The sequence below is a fragment of the Numida meleagris genome, chromosome 18 (assembly GCF_002078875.1).
Source record: "Numida meleagris isolate 19003 breed g44 Domestic line chromosome 18, NumMel1.0, whole genome shotgun sequence".
In the NCBI taxonomy this organism is placed as follows: Eukaryota; Metazoa; Chordata; class Aves; order Galliformes; family Numididae; genus Numida; species Numida meleagris.
In genome coordinates this window covers 6,948,892-6,961,400 of record NC_034426.1, presented here as the reverse complement: position 1 = coordinate 6,961,400, position 12,509 = coordinate 6,948,892, and the positions used below count along the sequence as shown (strand labels likewise).

The following is a 12,509-nucleotide window of genomic DNA, read 5'->3' as shown; positions in this document are numbered from 1 at the left end:
CCTACAAAGCAGCTAATATAGAACTGATTAGTGCATTCAATTAATCTTACAAAGAGGGTACTCTAAAAATCACACCAGGGAGAACAAGCATTGTAGAATTACAGACATTTCATAGACAGGAAAATATTTAAATCACAAGCAAAGAATTCAGAGAAATATCAGTGGATTACACAAATACAGAACACAAACATGCAATAGCTTCCTAATAAGGTAACACAGTAAACAATTACCTTGTAAGTAATCTGCCAGATCCCCACCATTGCAGTACTGTTAGAAAGAAAGGGTTTTTTTACTCAAAACACAGGCTCCAAAATACTGTGTGTTAATTTCTACTTTGTAATCTTTTCACTGCAGTTAGAAGACCCTTTCCAGCTGTTTAATTTTGTTTTCTCAACCATTTGTAATTACCAACTTGAGGTGTAACGTTTCATCAATGCTTATACTATAACATAAAAAACAATAATTTATGGTACAAACACTGCTGATAAACTTAGCACTGCACAGAAAATTAATAACCTCGTTTTCAGAATTACCTGTTCTTTTGCAGCTGTGCAAAGAAGGATTTTTTTTTTTTTCCAAAAAGTATTTGAAAATTAACCAGAAAGAAACATACCTCCATCACCAAAAAGACAGAACTGGGCATTTCCTAAAAGAGAAGAAACGCCATTTAAGAATGTGACGAGACAGAGTCTTTAATATCTGCATTAACCAAGTATAAGAAGAGCATCATAAAGTAAAATAATCTTTCACATTTCCCTTAGATTTCATCTGCTTTGGACAGCTTTCTCTATCAAGGCATCTTCTATATTAAAAGCCTTAACAAGTGAGTATACCCTTACTGTCACACATCACTGAAATCTATCAGTAATGGGGTAGTAATATTTCATCACAAACATACCAGGAACATACAGAAGTGTGAGCAAGACAAACTGGCTATGAAAACAACTTTCCTAGAGGAGGACATCCAAAGATATGTTCCCTCATTCTGGGTAAAACAAGCTCTGCCATCTGAAAAGCTGAAGGTCATGCAGAAATCACAGCGCAGTTGTGCCTGGCATCAACTGATTCCCAAATGCTATTCTGTAGGATGCTTCTATCAGGATTCATGCATACTTCTGTAAAGTATCTCCCTCAATGAGTCATAGGCAGAAGCACGCCCATGTCACGGACCTAAATGCCTTATGGCAAAGCTGTGATTTGATACAGCAGTCCTATTGAGATTTTCCAAAGCACTGACCTTCTTTGACCCATTTGCAACCTGGATTCCCTCTTGTAACTGAGTAAGAGATACTAAAAGACAAAAAAGCTAACATCTACTGTAAATTATCTACACACTCTACAGAATGCAGTAAAAACCTTTGTATTGAGGTCTGACTGTAACTAGAATATATATATACTTACAAACATTTATTGTGTATGAAGAGCTTTTGTCAATAATAAACATTATGGTTTCTAGTTCCCCACATAATTTTGTTGTGCCTATAAAGTTAAAGTTGGATACACTCAGAGATCTTTGAGAAAGTAAAAAACATTTCCCCCCTCCTTGGAGCTGATTGAGTTTAAGCAGTTTAAGATGAATCAGACATTTTAAGGTTAATTCAAGATTATATGAGACTGCTTCAGCCATTCTCATCTGCGTTGGAGAAAGGCTCTTGAGGATTTTCCCAACTCAGAACGTTCAAGCACTTTACGGATTTGTTTACATTTTGAAATCAGCTTCAAAGAAAGCAAGTTTCTAGGAATGTTAGGCAAATCTGTTGGGAATGAAGGGTGAACTCCAACCAATATAGAATACTAAAGCAGCAGTAGATCACATTTCAGGAAGTCCTAATTGTTCAGTGTTTCTCTAACAGCTGCGGCCAACATGAACTATAATTTGAAATCCTATAAAAGCCTCAAAATCTAAGTGCATTTTATCAGGAAGGTAATATTTTAGAGGAAAAAAAATAACCACAAAAAATCCTATCCACCCTGCAAATTACTGAAGATACACTCATCCTGTGCAACAATTTCTTCCAAGACAGAAGCCCACAACCTTTCAGGAACTCCAAGGATTCCAAGAAGCAACCCACATCTGGAATCACAGCTTCCAGATTGTCTATTAGCACTACTTAAACCAATTCCAAACGACTTTCGTCACTTTGCCCAGTCAAGGCTGCTCTTGAGTGGAAGAAAAAAGCAAGAAGCCAAGACACCTGCTTGCACTCCCATCTCCAACATACTGGTACTGCTCTAAGCTCGACACAAAGACATCATCATGAGAAGAAATTCACCATTTGCAGTATGCTCTGAAATCTGTGAAACAGAGCTGACACCAAAAAAAGAAAACAGAAGGCTAACACCACTCATTAACCTCTCTTGTAACTGATCACAGCTGATACTCTGAGATCCTAATTCACCAAACCGAAAATTCTGGCAGCTGAGGACCACTTCACTTAAAGGGCAACTGTGATGTGTAAAAGAATAACAGGGCTAAGAAGCATGGAAATTGTCTGCTCTCCAGTGACAAGAAGAAAGCTCAGCTATTGGATTTCCACCCAAACATAGCAATCTCATGAATCAGAAATAGATGTTCCACAGCGTCAGTGCTTCAGCTACACAACACACTGCACAAAACCAACAGCTTCAAGCAGTATGTAATGCTCAGCTCATGACAGACATTTATTCATCTCAGAACTAAGAGAATGTGTTTTCTGGACTCTCTTGGAAACAAAGGCCTTTCAGACAAAGCTGCTCCCATAAGAAACAAGGAGCTGATGAGCTGTCACAGCAGCCCTCATCTCCCCTTCCTCTCCAACATTAACTCATACCCACATACACTTTTCAATATCCCACCAATGCAAGCTTTAGTTCAAAATGGCTGAAGTTGTTTATCCCTTCACAGTTGCTCCCATTTCGCATTACTGTTGTTGGCCAGCCTGTCTGGGAATGAGATCTCCATTTTGGGAGAAAACACAAGGCAATTCTGCAGATGCATTTTTCTCCTCTAAATTACTTTGCTGAAAAATAAAGCTAACACTATCATCATTCTTCAGAAGAACAATTTCTGTTGACTTGCTAAGCAGAGAAAAGTGTTCAAAAAGGAAAAGATTAGCAAACCACCACGTTTCAGATGTAACATTCAGGAATAGAGCTGACCTAGCAAGCTATTTTAAACTGCTTCTTGAAACAGATAGCAAAGCTTTCCAAAATTTACATTTACATACAGATCATAAAATTACTGCAACTGAAGCTGTTCTGGCCAATACTTCTACCTAGAAAAACAATCAAGCAAAACAAATCTATGTTGTGTTGAAGCAATTATGGAACATTTTTTTCCCCAGCATATCTTACTTTACTTACTTAAATTTTTCTTAACAAAAAACTGCTTTTGCTCCTTCTTATGCTGAATCCAGATTTTATTTCAGCTTGCAAGTAAAAGTTAGCAAAGGTTAATAAGAAAAAGCCTACTAGAAAAAGATGAAGAGGCAACATATTTGCCAAAAGTTGCTGTGTTTTAATCCCAGACTTCCCACAGTTCTCTCAGGGGATGTGAAGTTCCAACCCAAATCACAGGTTCAGTGCAGTAGTTCCACTTAAAAGACATTAATTGAAAGAGAAGTCAAAACATTCATGGTTACTTGTGACAGCTGTTGCTAGAACTCCAGCACACTGGCAGAAACATACCCTTAATTTCTTTTTGGTTAGGAAGCCCTCCTTTAGAAAAAGATGAAAGTCTGCAATGAGCATTTAGTGAGCTGCAGAGGGAGGAGCTGTGCTAAGGACAGAGTTACTAAGGTTTCGCTGCAAGTCTGTTGATTCTGTTTAATTGCAGTTTATGATCCCAGTCCCAAGAGAGCAAGAGTTCACATGACAGCTTGTGCACTGCTGTTACCTGATTTCCTGGTATTAATTTGTGCTGGATTTGCTTTATTTATTGGTTAGGGATACAGTCCTCATTTTTTGGAGCATGAGATACAATTAGCAAAGGTTCTAATGATTTAGCAAAAATGGACCGGTCCAGATCTTTAAGACTATTTCTCAGTGTGTTACAGATACTCTCATTTTGCTCTGCAAGTGCACTGCAGCAGCAGCTTCTAACACGTTCAGCTCCTACAGTGTCCAAAGGACTGAACATTTTGTTAGTTTGACTAAATGTTTAATCTCAGACTAAACGTCAGTTGACGTACGCCTGTAGGATTCCAATAGTTTGCATGCTGCCAATTATCCACATAAAAGAGCAATCAGCCATGGGAAACATACCACAATAGCAATGTCACTCATTTCCTGGTATGTGAAATGCTGTACTTGTTAGTTAAGTAAGGGAGACGGTGAAAGCAAACCCTGTTTGGTCAAAGCAAATGCTAACTGGCTATCCCTAACCGTCAGCACCTATGCTAGTGTTGTTCCCTGCCATCCAATATTCTTGTCGTCAGCCTTCCACTCAGCATCAGTTGCTAAGTGAAAGGTATGGAAAAGTATTTCAAACCCTTCACATTTTCTAAAGGGCGTAATTTTCCCTTTAGTCTGAAAACATTTGTCATCTGGCAGGGAAGAATAAATGCAGAAAAATGGTCGGGACAACATGTTTTCTATTATTTTTCTTCCATACCCAGTTAAGGATGGATACCGCTAGATAAAAAGAGTTGAAGAAAAAAAATAAAATTGAGACATCCACAATGATAGTTCAGAAGCAGCTCTGCTGAGAGGCAATGCAAGCCGTGGCACACCGAGATCAAGAGTACACTCCAGAATACTTGAAGCAACTGCCTCGGGAACCATGCAATAATACCGCCAGACCGGCTGGAGTCCTTGAGCAAACAAGAGTACTTAATCACACCGATAAAATGGCAGGTAGAGAGACACACTGTTCCATCCATCAGCATCCCTAGTAAGAACTCATGGGCACTTGTATATGGAGAAAGGCTGAGCTATAGGTACCAAGGGATTGCTGGCTTGGTTCCCACTTGCTTTCACTGCCTTAGGGACAGAAGCAGCTGCAGCTATTTTGTCTGCTCTGCGCCAACAAACTAAGACAAGAAGCAATCTCTGCTCAGACACTTTTTCCAATAACAACCTAGAAATTAGTTCTCACCAAACTACTGTTCAAATAGCAAACTTCAGACTCCATACATTGAAGATTAATTCATTCTTCTAAAACACTATATCCCTGAGATACATCACAGGCTTTCATTCTGATGGTTGACATTCTAAAGAGGCTCTGAATTAAATTATTTGCTAAAACAGGCACTGTCTGGCACCATGTGAGATTAGTTCTACTCAGCATGCACTTGGGATCATGAACTGCAAAAAAAAACTCCATAAATTCATGGCCTAAATATAGCACATTCCAAATAACTTACTGACACCTTCCTGCTGCAGTATAATACTTTATGCAAGGACCTTAATGCACTTCATACCGGTGAGTTAAAGGTTATTTTAGACCCCTTGTTTTTGAGAAACAGGGCTCCATTTCCCCAGTTAATCCAAGGTTCTCTGATCATCTCTTGCAGGATGAATGATCTTTCATAGGAAAAAAAAAGCTGAATTTGTATGCCATTTTATACCACTTTAGCAATTCAAGAGGTTTTTTTCTTGAATGAAAGAATACCAAACTCTTGCCCAAAAACATAAGTAAAAACTGTCTCAAGAGGTTCTGTCTTGCGATCCATTTAGTGCACAAACATTGCACTTCACAAAAGAAATAATTTCACCTTTAGAAGTGAGCTGCATGTGTTTATTTTTCAAAGATGTACTACAGCAAAATATTTGCCTTTCGTAGGTGGGAAGTTCATACTTAGGTACCTGCACAAACACCCCCAGCCTTAGCACCACGCATCTCCAGACTGCCTTGTGCAGATCACTGATGGCACAAACTGCAATGTGCTCTGCTTACATAAAATGCTTACCTGCAGCTCAAACCTGTCAGCGCTGCACGTACCCACCTTACGGAAATCAAGAATAATTATTGTGCTGGCACCAGAACAAAAGATTTTAATGCTCATCAGTACATACACAACACTAATGGTGTACTAATTCATCTGGGGGTGACTCCACATGAATGGTTATTTCCAGTAATTTAAGTTGGTGGGCCCTATACATACTAAGGAACGTATTCATACCTAGGCTGAAGCAACAGCAATGTAAAATGTTCATGTACTATTGTCAGAAAGGCTCACAAGTTCTCCTTAGATCTAACTAAAACCTTCATAGTGCCTCTTTATTACACTGACTTGTGGGACTGGTCATAGATCACGGAGTGGGAACACAACCATAAATGAACAGAGATGAAAGAGAAGGAACACGTGTAATCACTTCATGGGAAAACAATCTAAACAAAGCCCTTTGCAATATGTAAGATATTAACTACTTTTTATTCTCAAACTTAAAAGATATATTCTAAATTGCTACGTAGGCATACAGCTTTAATCTCAAACTTCTGCCATTAAGTACAGTTTCCCCTAATAATATGCGATGTAGAAGTATTTATTCTTTGTTGCAGTTAATTCACATTTTTTCACTTAGTTTTGCCACTTCCGTTGCACACCATCTTTTCAATCTGAAAACTCAGTACAAAAATCAGTTCTTCAATTATTCAGCTAACTGGTCTGCCTAGCAGCTCATGTGAAACATGAGCATTTTCTTATTTGAAAATAAGAAAACCTTTAGACCAACAGAATTACAGAACAGCCTCCCAGTCACACTGAGAGCTCCCTGCACTGTGACTCAGACCCCAGCGGCTCTAGAAGCAAGCAAAAAAAAGTTTCAGTAAAAGTTGCCTGAATACCTCAAGTCTTATCTATTGTATTATGTCCACATTCACAATACTATGACAAACAAAAAGGGCAGGACATGCTAGAACATGAAATGCTAGGGAAAAATTGTAGGTGTAACAGCCTACTAGCCATGTGCATGCCTTGCACAGTGCTTGCTCTTGCCGGGTTATAAATTAATGTAATCGTAATAAGTTAATGATGTATAATATTTCACAAACCAAGCCCTGTGCAGAAAGAGAAAGACTCATTTGCAGACTTATTTGTGCAAGTGTCACATTCTCTAGACCATATTTTGCAAAGTAATTTCTTCTATAGAAGTAGCATCATACTGCTTTATGTTTGCCATGAACATATTTGAAATATATACAACCTATGAGAGTTCTTCCTTTCATTTTGCTGTAACTGCTCTTTTTATTCAAGTGAAATGGTCAGTGGCAAGCAGGAATGTCCCCTTCTCAAAGGGGAATACAGGACCAAACACTCACAAGGGAGCGTCACTCTGAGGGCACCGTTTCCTGTGGCAGAACAGTGAAGCACGAAAGTTGTTTCCCAAATCCTTTTAGATAAATAAATAAATGCACAGATCTGCTCTCTCTTCCCTTGTTGGTGTCCTGTATGGAAATCAAAAGCAGCAAGAGCTTCTCCAGAGCTGGAAGACCAACGATGTTAAATCATCAAAACACAATGTAGCTAGTCAACTACCTTCAGGTTGAGCTGCTGCCTTCACCTATAAACAACTGTAAATGATAAATTCAAAATTCAGCTGCTTACTCACACACCAACACTCCCAATCAACAATTCCAGTTTCTTTGAAGATGTTCAGCTGTACTAAATTTAGGATGCTGAGACATTGTTTCCACTTAGCATTACTCAGGGAAGCCGGGTCTCTTCAAGGAAATGCACTTTCCCACTCAGCTGCATCATTCAAAATGCAGAGTTCTGAAGTCAAGACTCAGAAAACTGAGTCTGCACATCCAAATGGGAAGTTCTGAAGCACAGTCTGTTACTACGTGAAACCACCACCTTGAATCATAGGTCAGCAGAAGTTAATTCATGTCCTACAGCGCCATACACAGTAAAACCTGACTGTGCCAAGCATACATCCCACGAACAGTTTTCTGCAGCTACGCAAGACACGTACCTACATATAAGCTGAAAACCTTTTAGGATGCAAACATGTAAGGACAGAAAATGGTGAAGAACATGAAAATGCCTATTCTGCATTGCTTTAACTACACAGTGCCCCGAGGGTGGTTCCTAATAATTTTATTCATAAATGTATTTCTGTATTTAAGATGAGAATCGAGCCCAGGAGATAAATGTATAGTTCAAGTAGAACAAAGGGCTGCATACCTTACATAACCTCATATTTAGCTTTACTCAGCACTTGCAAGACTTTGAGAAATGTATTTCCTGTTAAATAGCATACACTGCCCTGTATAGGCTAGAAATGTAACTCCTTCACCTAGTCAGACAGAACCTTGGGAATAAAAAGACAATCTGAAGCCATCTAATCCTTATTTCAGCTACTTGAAAAGACCCAAATATCTGCTTGAGTTTTATACTTTATGCCATCCATTTGAACACAATTTAAGTAACAGCAACATATACGTGTGTAGGCATGATCTCCTGCTTCCATCAGCTCTCCCTCACCATGACACAAGGCTATAAAATACATTTCTTTGTCTTTGAGACATCACCACAGCAGTAAAGACAGCTTTATACAACAGTATCTTAAGTTATGTTGACTTCTAAATGTCACTTGCCTCATCCTTTCAGATCAACTCCTACTAGTACATTTTCCTTTGGGTGTATTCAGTCACTAGCCATGAACACCTACTTCCCAGTTAAATTACAGAACCAAGGAAACGATGCTAATTCAGGAGAATAGTTATGGCCACAGATACAGCTCCCAGCCCAGCCAGCTGATGCTTTTCCTCTGGAAACAGGGCCAGACTACACAAACAGCCCTCTGCAGAGATTAGCAGGCTCCCACTTGCCCCTGCTGCCTGGAAGTAAACCAGATTCCTCACAGCTTTCTATCCCAATGGATAAAAAGAGTCAATATAAAACAAGCGTGTAGTGTGCTGAATATGACAGAACCCTCCCTACCACTGCTAGGGAACTGGATTTCTTTTCCTAAATACAAAAGTGACTATAGTAAGAAAACACATGATCACTTGAAAAATCCTAATATATATACGCTTTATATTTGCATAAATAAAATTAATGAAGAAAAAAGCACCAAGACATATTTTACCTGGACATCATAGAGAGCTACAATGTTCTCATGCTGAAGTTCCTGTAGAAGAAAATACTTGTATTATGGAAATAGCTTGTTCTTATTTTAAATATTATATGCCAGGTAATGCTCAAAAAGAACTAAGTTTTACATCTAATGGTGGAAATCTTTAGACTGTATTCACAGGAATAGGAAGTCATACAATATCTTTAGAGGTCAAATACCATTTGTTTCCAGAATTCATCTTCTGTGTGTTGTTATAGAAAATATTACAGCACAAAATCCTTCAATGACTGCTGAATTTATAGTCTAACACATTTTCTTGCTTATGGGAGTAAGCAACTACACTATTTTCAAGGCCACCTTCTTATTTTACAACAAAATGAAATTCAAGCCAAATAACACCAAATACAACTTGCATGACAACTCATGTGATTATTTGAAATTGCTTAAAACAAAAGCATCTCTTGCTAAGCACTTGCAGCATATTAATATACCCAACACTACTATTTCTAGCATATAACATACAAACTAGAATATACATACTAGCATATAAAATAGAGTGCATCTCAAGAAGCTCAGAAACAGCGCTAACCTTGAAATCAGCACTAATTATTGCTGCAAAGCTATGTAAGATGAGACGTAGTGAAATTCAGAGAGTGGAAAATGATGTAAGAATACCTAAGGAGATGTTTCCATACAATAAAATTTTAGATGCTCTGTTTTATTTTCTTCATTAGGGCCACACTAAACTTTTAAAGTCAATTAACTCAGAAATGGGAAGATTGCCCCAGGAATCACATTCAGCATGCCACTTTTAGTTCTTAAGGCATCTTCGACCAAACATAAAAGATGAAGAATGATGGAAGACTGATGTTTTAACCTCTGCTATGACTTTTGTTACAGGGACTGCTTGGGAAAGATGCAACACTAACCATCCTGAAGGACAAACCCTTCTGTATGTGCGATAAGTGTAGCACAGATACTGGTTCTACAACAATCTTTCACTTGTAACAAAAACAAGCCCTCAACCTGCTCTGAGACCATTTCCAAAACTAAAGAACTATATATTTTTTTCTTGGCCCCTTTAATTCTGGATTTCATCTGAAGCAAACAAAAGATGCAAAAGATAAAGCGACAATTACAGTGATATCACCCGTGACCCAAAATGAACTGCATCAAAAGTCTCTTTTCCTTCTCAAGAAAAGCAGCTTTAAAAATCACTGCAATTAACATACCTTTAAGATTTTAATTTCTTTTCCAAGCAAGATTTGTGATTTTGACAAGTTCTTTTTGTTAATGCTCTTTATGGCTACCTCCCAATCAGTTTTCTGCAAGCAAACAAACAAAAAAAGTATTATCAGCTTTATTTTTTGACTTTACCCAACAAGTAGCTAGCAACAGCAAGATCATCCCTACCCTACCCACCACCGATTACTCCATCACATGACACCACCAAGAACTATTTCATTCCACAGTAGTTCAGGCAGCTATTAAAATCCAGCTGCCGCCAGACTGCATTTTCATGAGTTCAAAAGCATTTAAAAAAATGATTACAACATAAATAATCGCATCCCATTTGTCCTTCAGCCCCCTCCCAATGACGAAGTTACTTTTATTCTTCTTTAAGGACTTCCCAGCTTCAGCCTTCTCGATCACCACAGCTGAAAACTACACGAGCACTTGGTTTTTGAGTAGAAATACCATCTATGTACTGCCTACTAATAGAATCACAGAATCATTAAGGTTGGAAGAGACCTCTAAGATCTAGTCCAGCCGTCCATCAATACTGTCCCCTGAACCATGTTGCTATGTACCACATCTACACATTTCTTGAACACCCCCAGGGATGGCGAGTCCTCCACCTTCCTGGGCAGCGTGTTCCAGTGCGTGACCACTCTTTCTTTTTTCCTACTATCCAACCTGAAGTTATTTGTAACGCTTATTTATTTGTAATGTGGAACCATCTCTGTCAGCCTTCTAAGTTTCTAATGTTTTCTTTTCTGCTTGTGCTGTGCCCATAGGAGCTGCAAGTGCTCTCCCAATGCTCCAAAAGGCTCTAAGTGGAGGTTTGCTTTGTGGAAGCGCAGTGCTTGAGGCAACAGCCCCAGCGTAAACTCACACAGCACCAAGAAACCATCACGCTAACTATGAATATCCAGCAGGAAACCGGACCCCTCCAAATTTCAGAGATCCCTCAGCCCAACCCGAAGGAGACAGCTTCCCATCAGATCTGTCCCTTATTCAGCGAAATAAACATGACCTCCTGACAAACAAAGGGCTCAGCCTCCCTGAAGCTGCACCTCTCCGCTCGCCCTTACGCCGGGGAGCGACCCAAGAGCTGAGCACACAGCTAAGCTGATGTATCTATTTCTCGAATAGAAATAACCGTGCACTGAGGCCGGGAGGCAGCAGCTCGCCGTAGGCCGCGGCCTCAGGCCCGGCCCCGCCGCCCCCACCCCATCCCTCAGCCCACCCCGCGCCCTTTTTCATTTTTTATCCCCCCCCTCAGCACCACAGGTCCCCCGTGAGGGCTGGGGGGGCTCCTCACAGGCGTTGTGTAACCGCCCCATCGCTGTTTACCTTACGGTGGCGACCTTTGAAGACCACAGCGAAGGCTCCGTGTCCTATCAGGTCCTTCTTGCTGTACTCAAAGTCCCCCACCACCTCCATCCTCCCTCGGGGGGGGGCATGAAGCCCCGGGATGAGCGGGGAGGGAAAACAAAAGGGGTTGGATCTTCCTCCGGCCGAGCCACTACAGCCGCCTCAGGGCAGCGGGCGGCGGGGGGGCAGCCCGCCCCTCTCCTGGCGGCCCCCGGAGAGCGGGGCAGCTCCTCTCATCGCGCGGGGGCGGCCGCACACCCCCGGGCCGAAGGGGCTGCTGCGGGGCGACTCCGAGGCGAGGGGCTCCGTCTGGCATGGGGAGGGCGGAGACGGAGGGAGGGAGGCTCTCGGGGGTGCGAGGGGAGGCACACCTGCCCGCCTCAGGGCCCGCTCAGCACCCCCCGCGCCCTGCCGCCGCCCGCCCCCATCGCCCCGACACCGCGGGGGCTGCGGGCCCCCTCAGGGAGCGAGCCCCGCAGCATGCAGCAGGGCGGGGACAGGCACGGCCCGCGGCTCCGGGGCTATCGCCGCACCCCCACGGAAGGGGAGCGAGAAGCGAACGTGCAGATCGGAGTGAAGTCTCTCAGGCCGCCGCTGCCTCTTCCACCTCCTCGCAGCACTCCCGCAGCTCCGCACCGCACCGCCCCGCGCCCCAGCTCCGACTGCCCGCAGCTCCGACTGCCCGCAGCTCCGCGCCGACGCGCGCCTTTTCTAGGCCGCATCGCGCAGGCTCCGCCGTTCGGCTCCTTCCGCCGGCGGCAAAGAGTGCCTCACCCCGCGTAACCCGGCGGGAGTGCGCGGCGCGACCCGTCCGCCGCCTTCACCTCACGGCCCCTGGGGTCGGGCACCTTCGTTCTCACAGCAGGGCCTGCGGGAGAGGCCAGACTCGAGTTCCAACCTCCTTCCCT

The 12,509-nt window shown here is 42.0% G+C and overlaps 1 protein-coding gene across 2 annotated transcripts in view; it reads right to left on the bottom strand.

Moving 5' to 3' along the window:
• ULK2 (unc-51 like autophagy activating kinase 2) overlaps positions 1-12,282 on the bottom strand; it is a 37,264-nt gene extending 24,982 nt beyond the window's left edge. The window contains exons 1-5 of one of the 2 annotated variants that reach the window (XM_021415494.1): positions 11,581-12,282; positions 10,236-10,328; positions 9,016-9,057; positions 614-646; positions 231-267 (exon numbers count right to left, since the gene is read on the bottom strand). In XM_021415494.1, coding sequence (XP_021271169.1) covers positions 231-267; positions 614-646; positions 9,016-9,057; positions 10,236-10,328; positions 11,581-11,670 — 295 coding nt within the window. In that variant the 5' untranslated portion in view covers positions 11,671-12,282. The remainder of the gene's footprint in view (positions 1-230; positions 268-613; positions 647-9,015; positions 9,058-10,235; positions 10,329-11,580) is intronic. The other variant, XM_021415493.1, reaches the window with a different exon arrangement.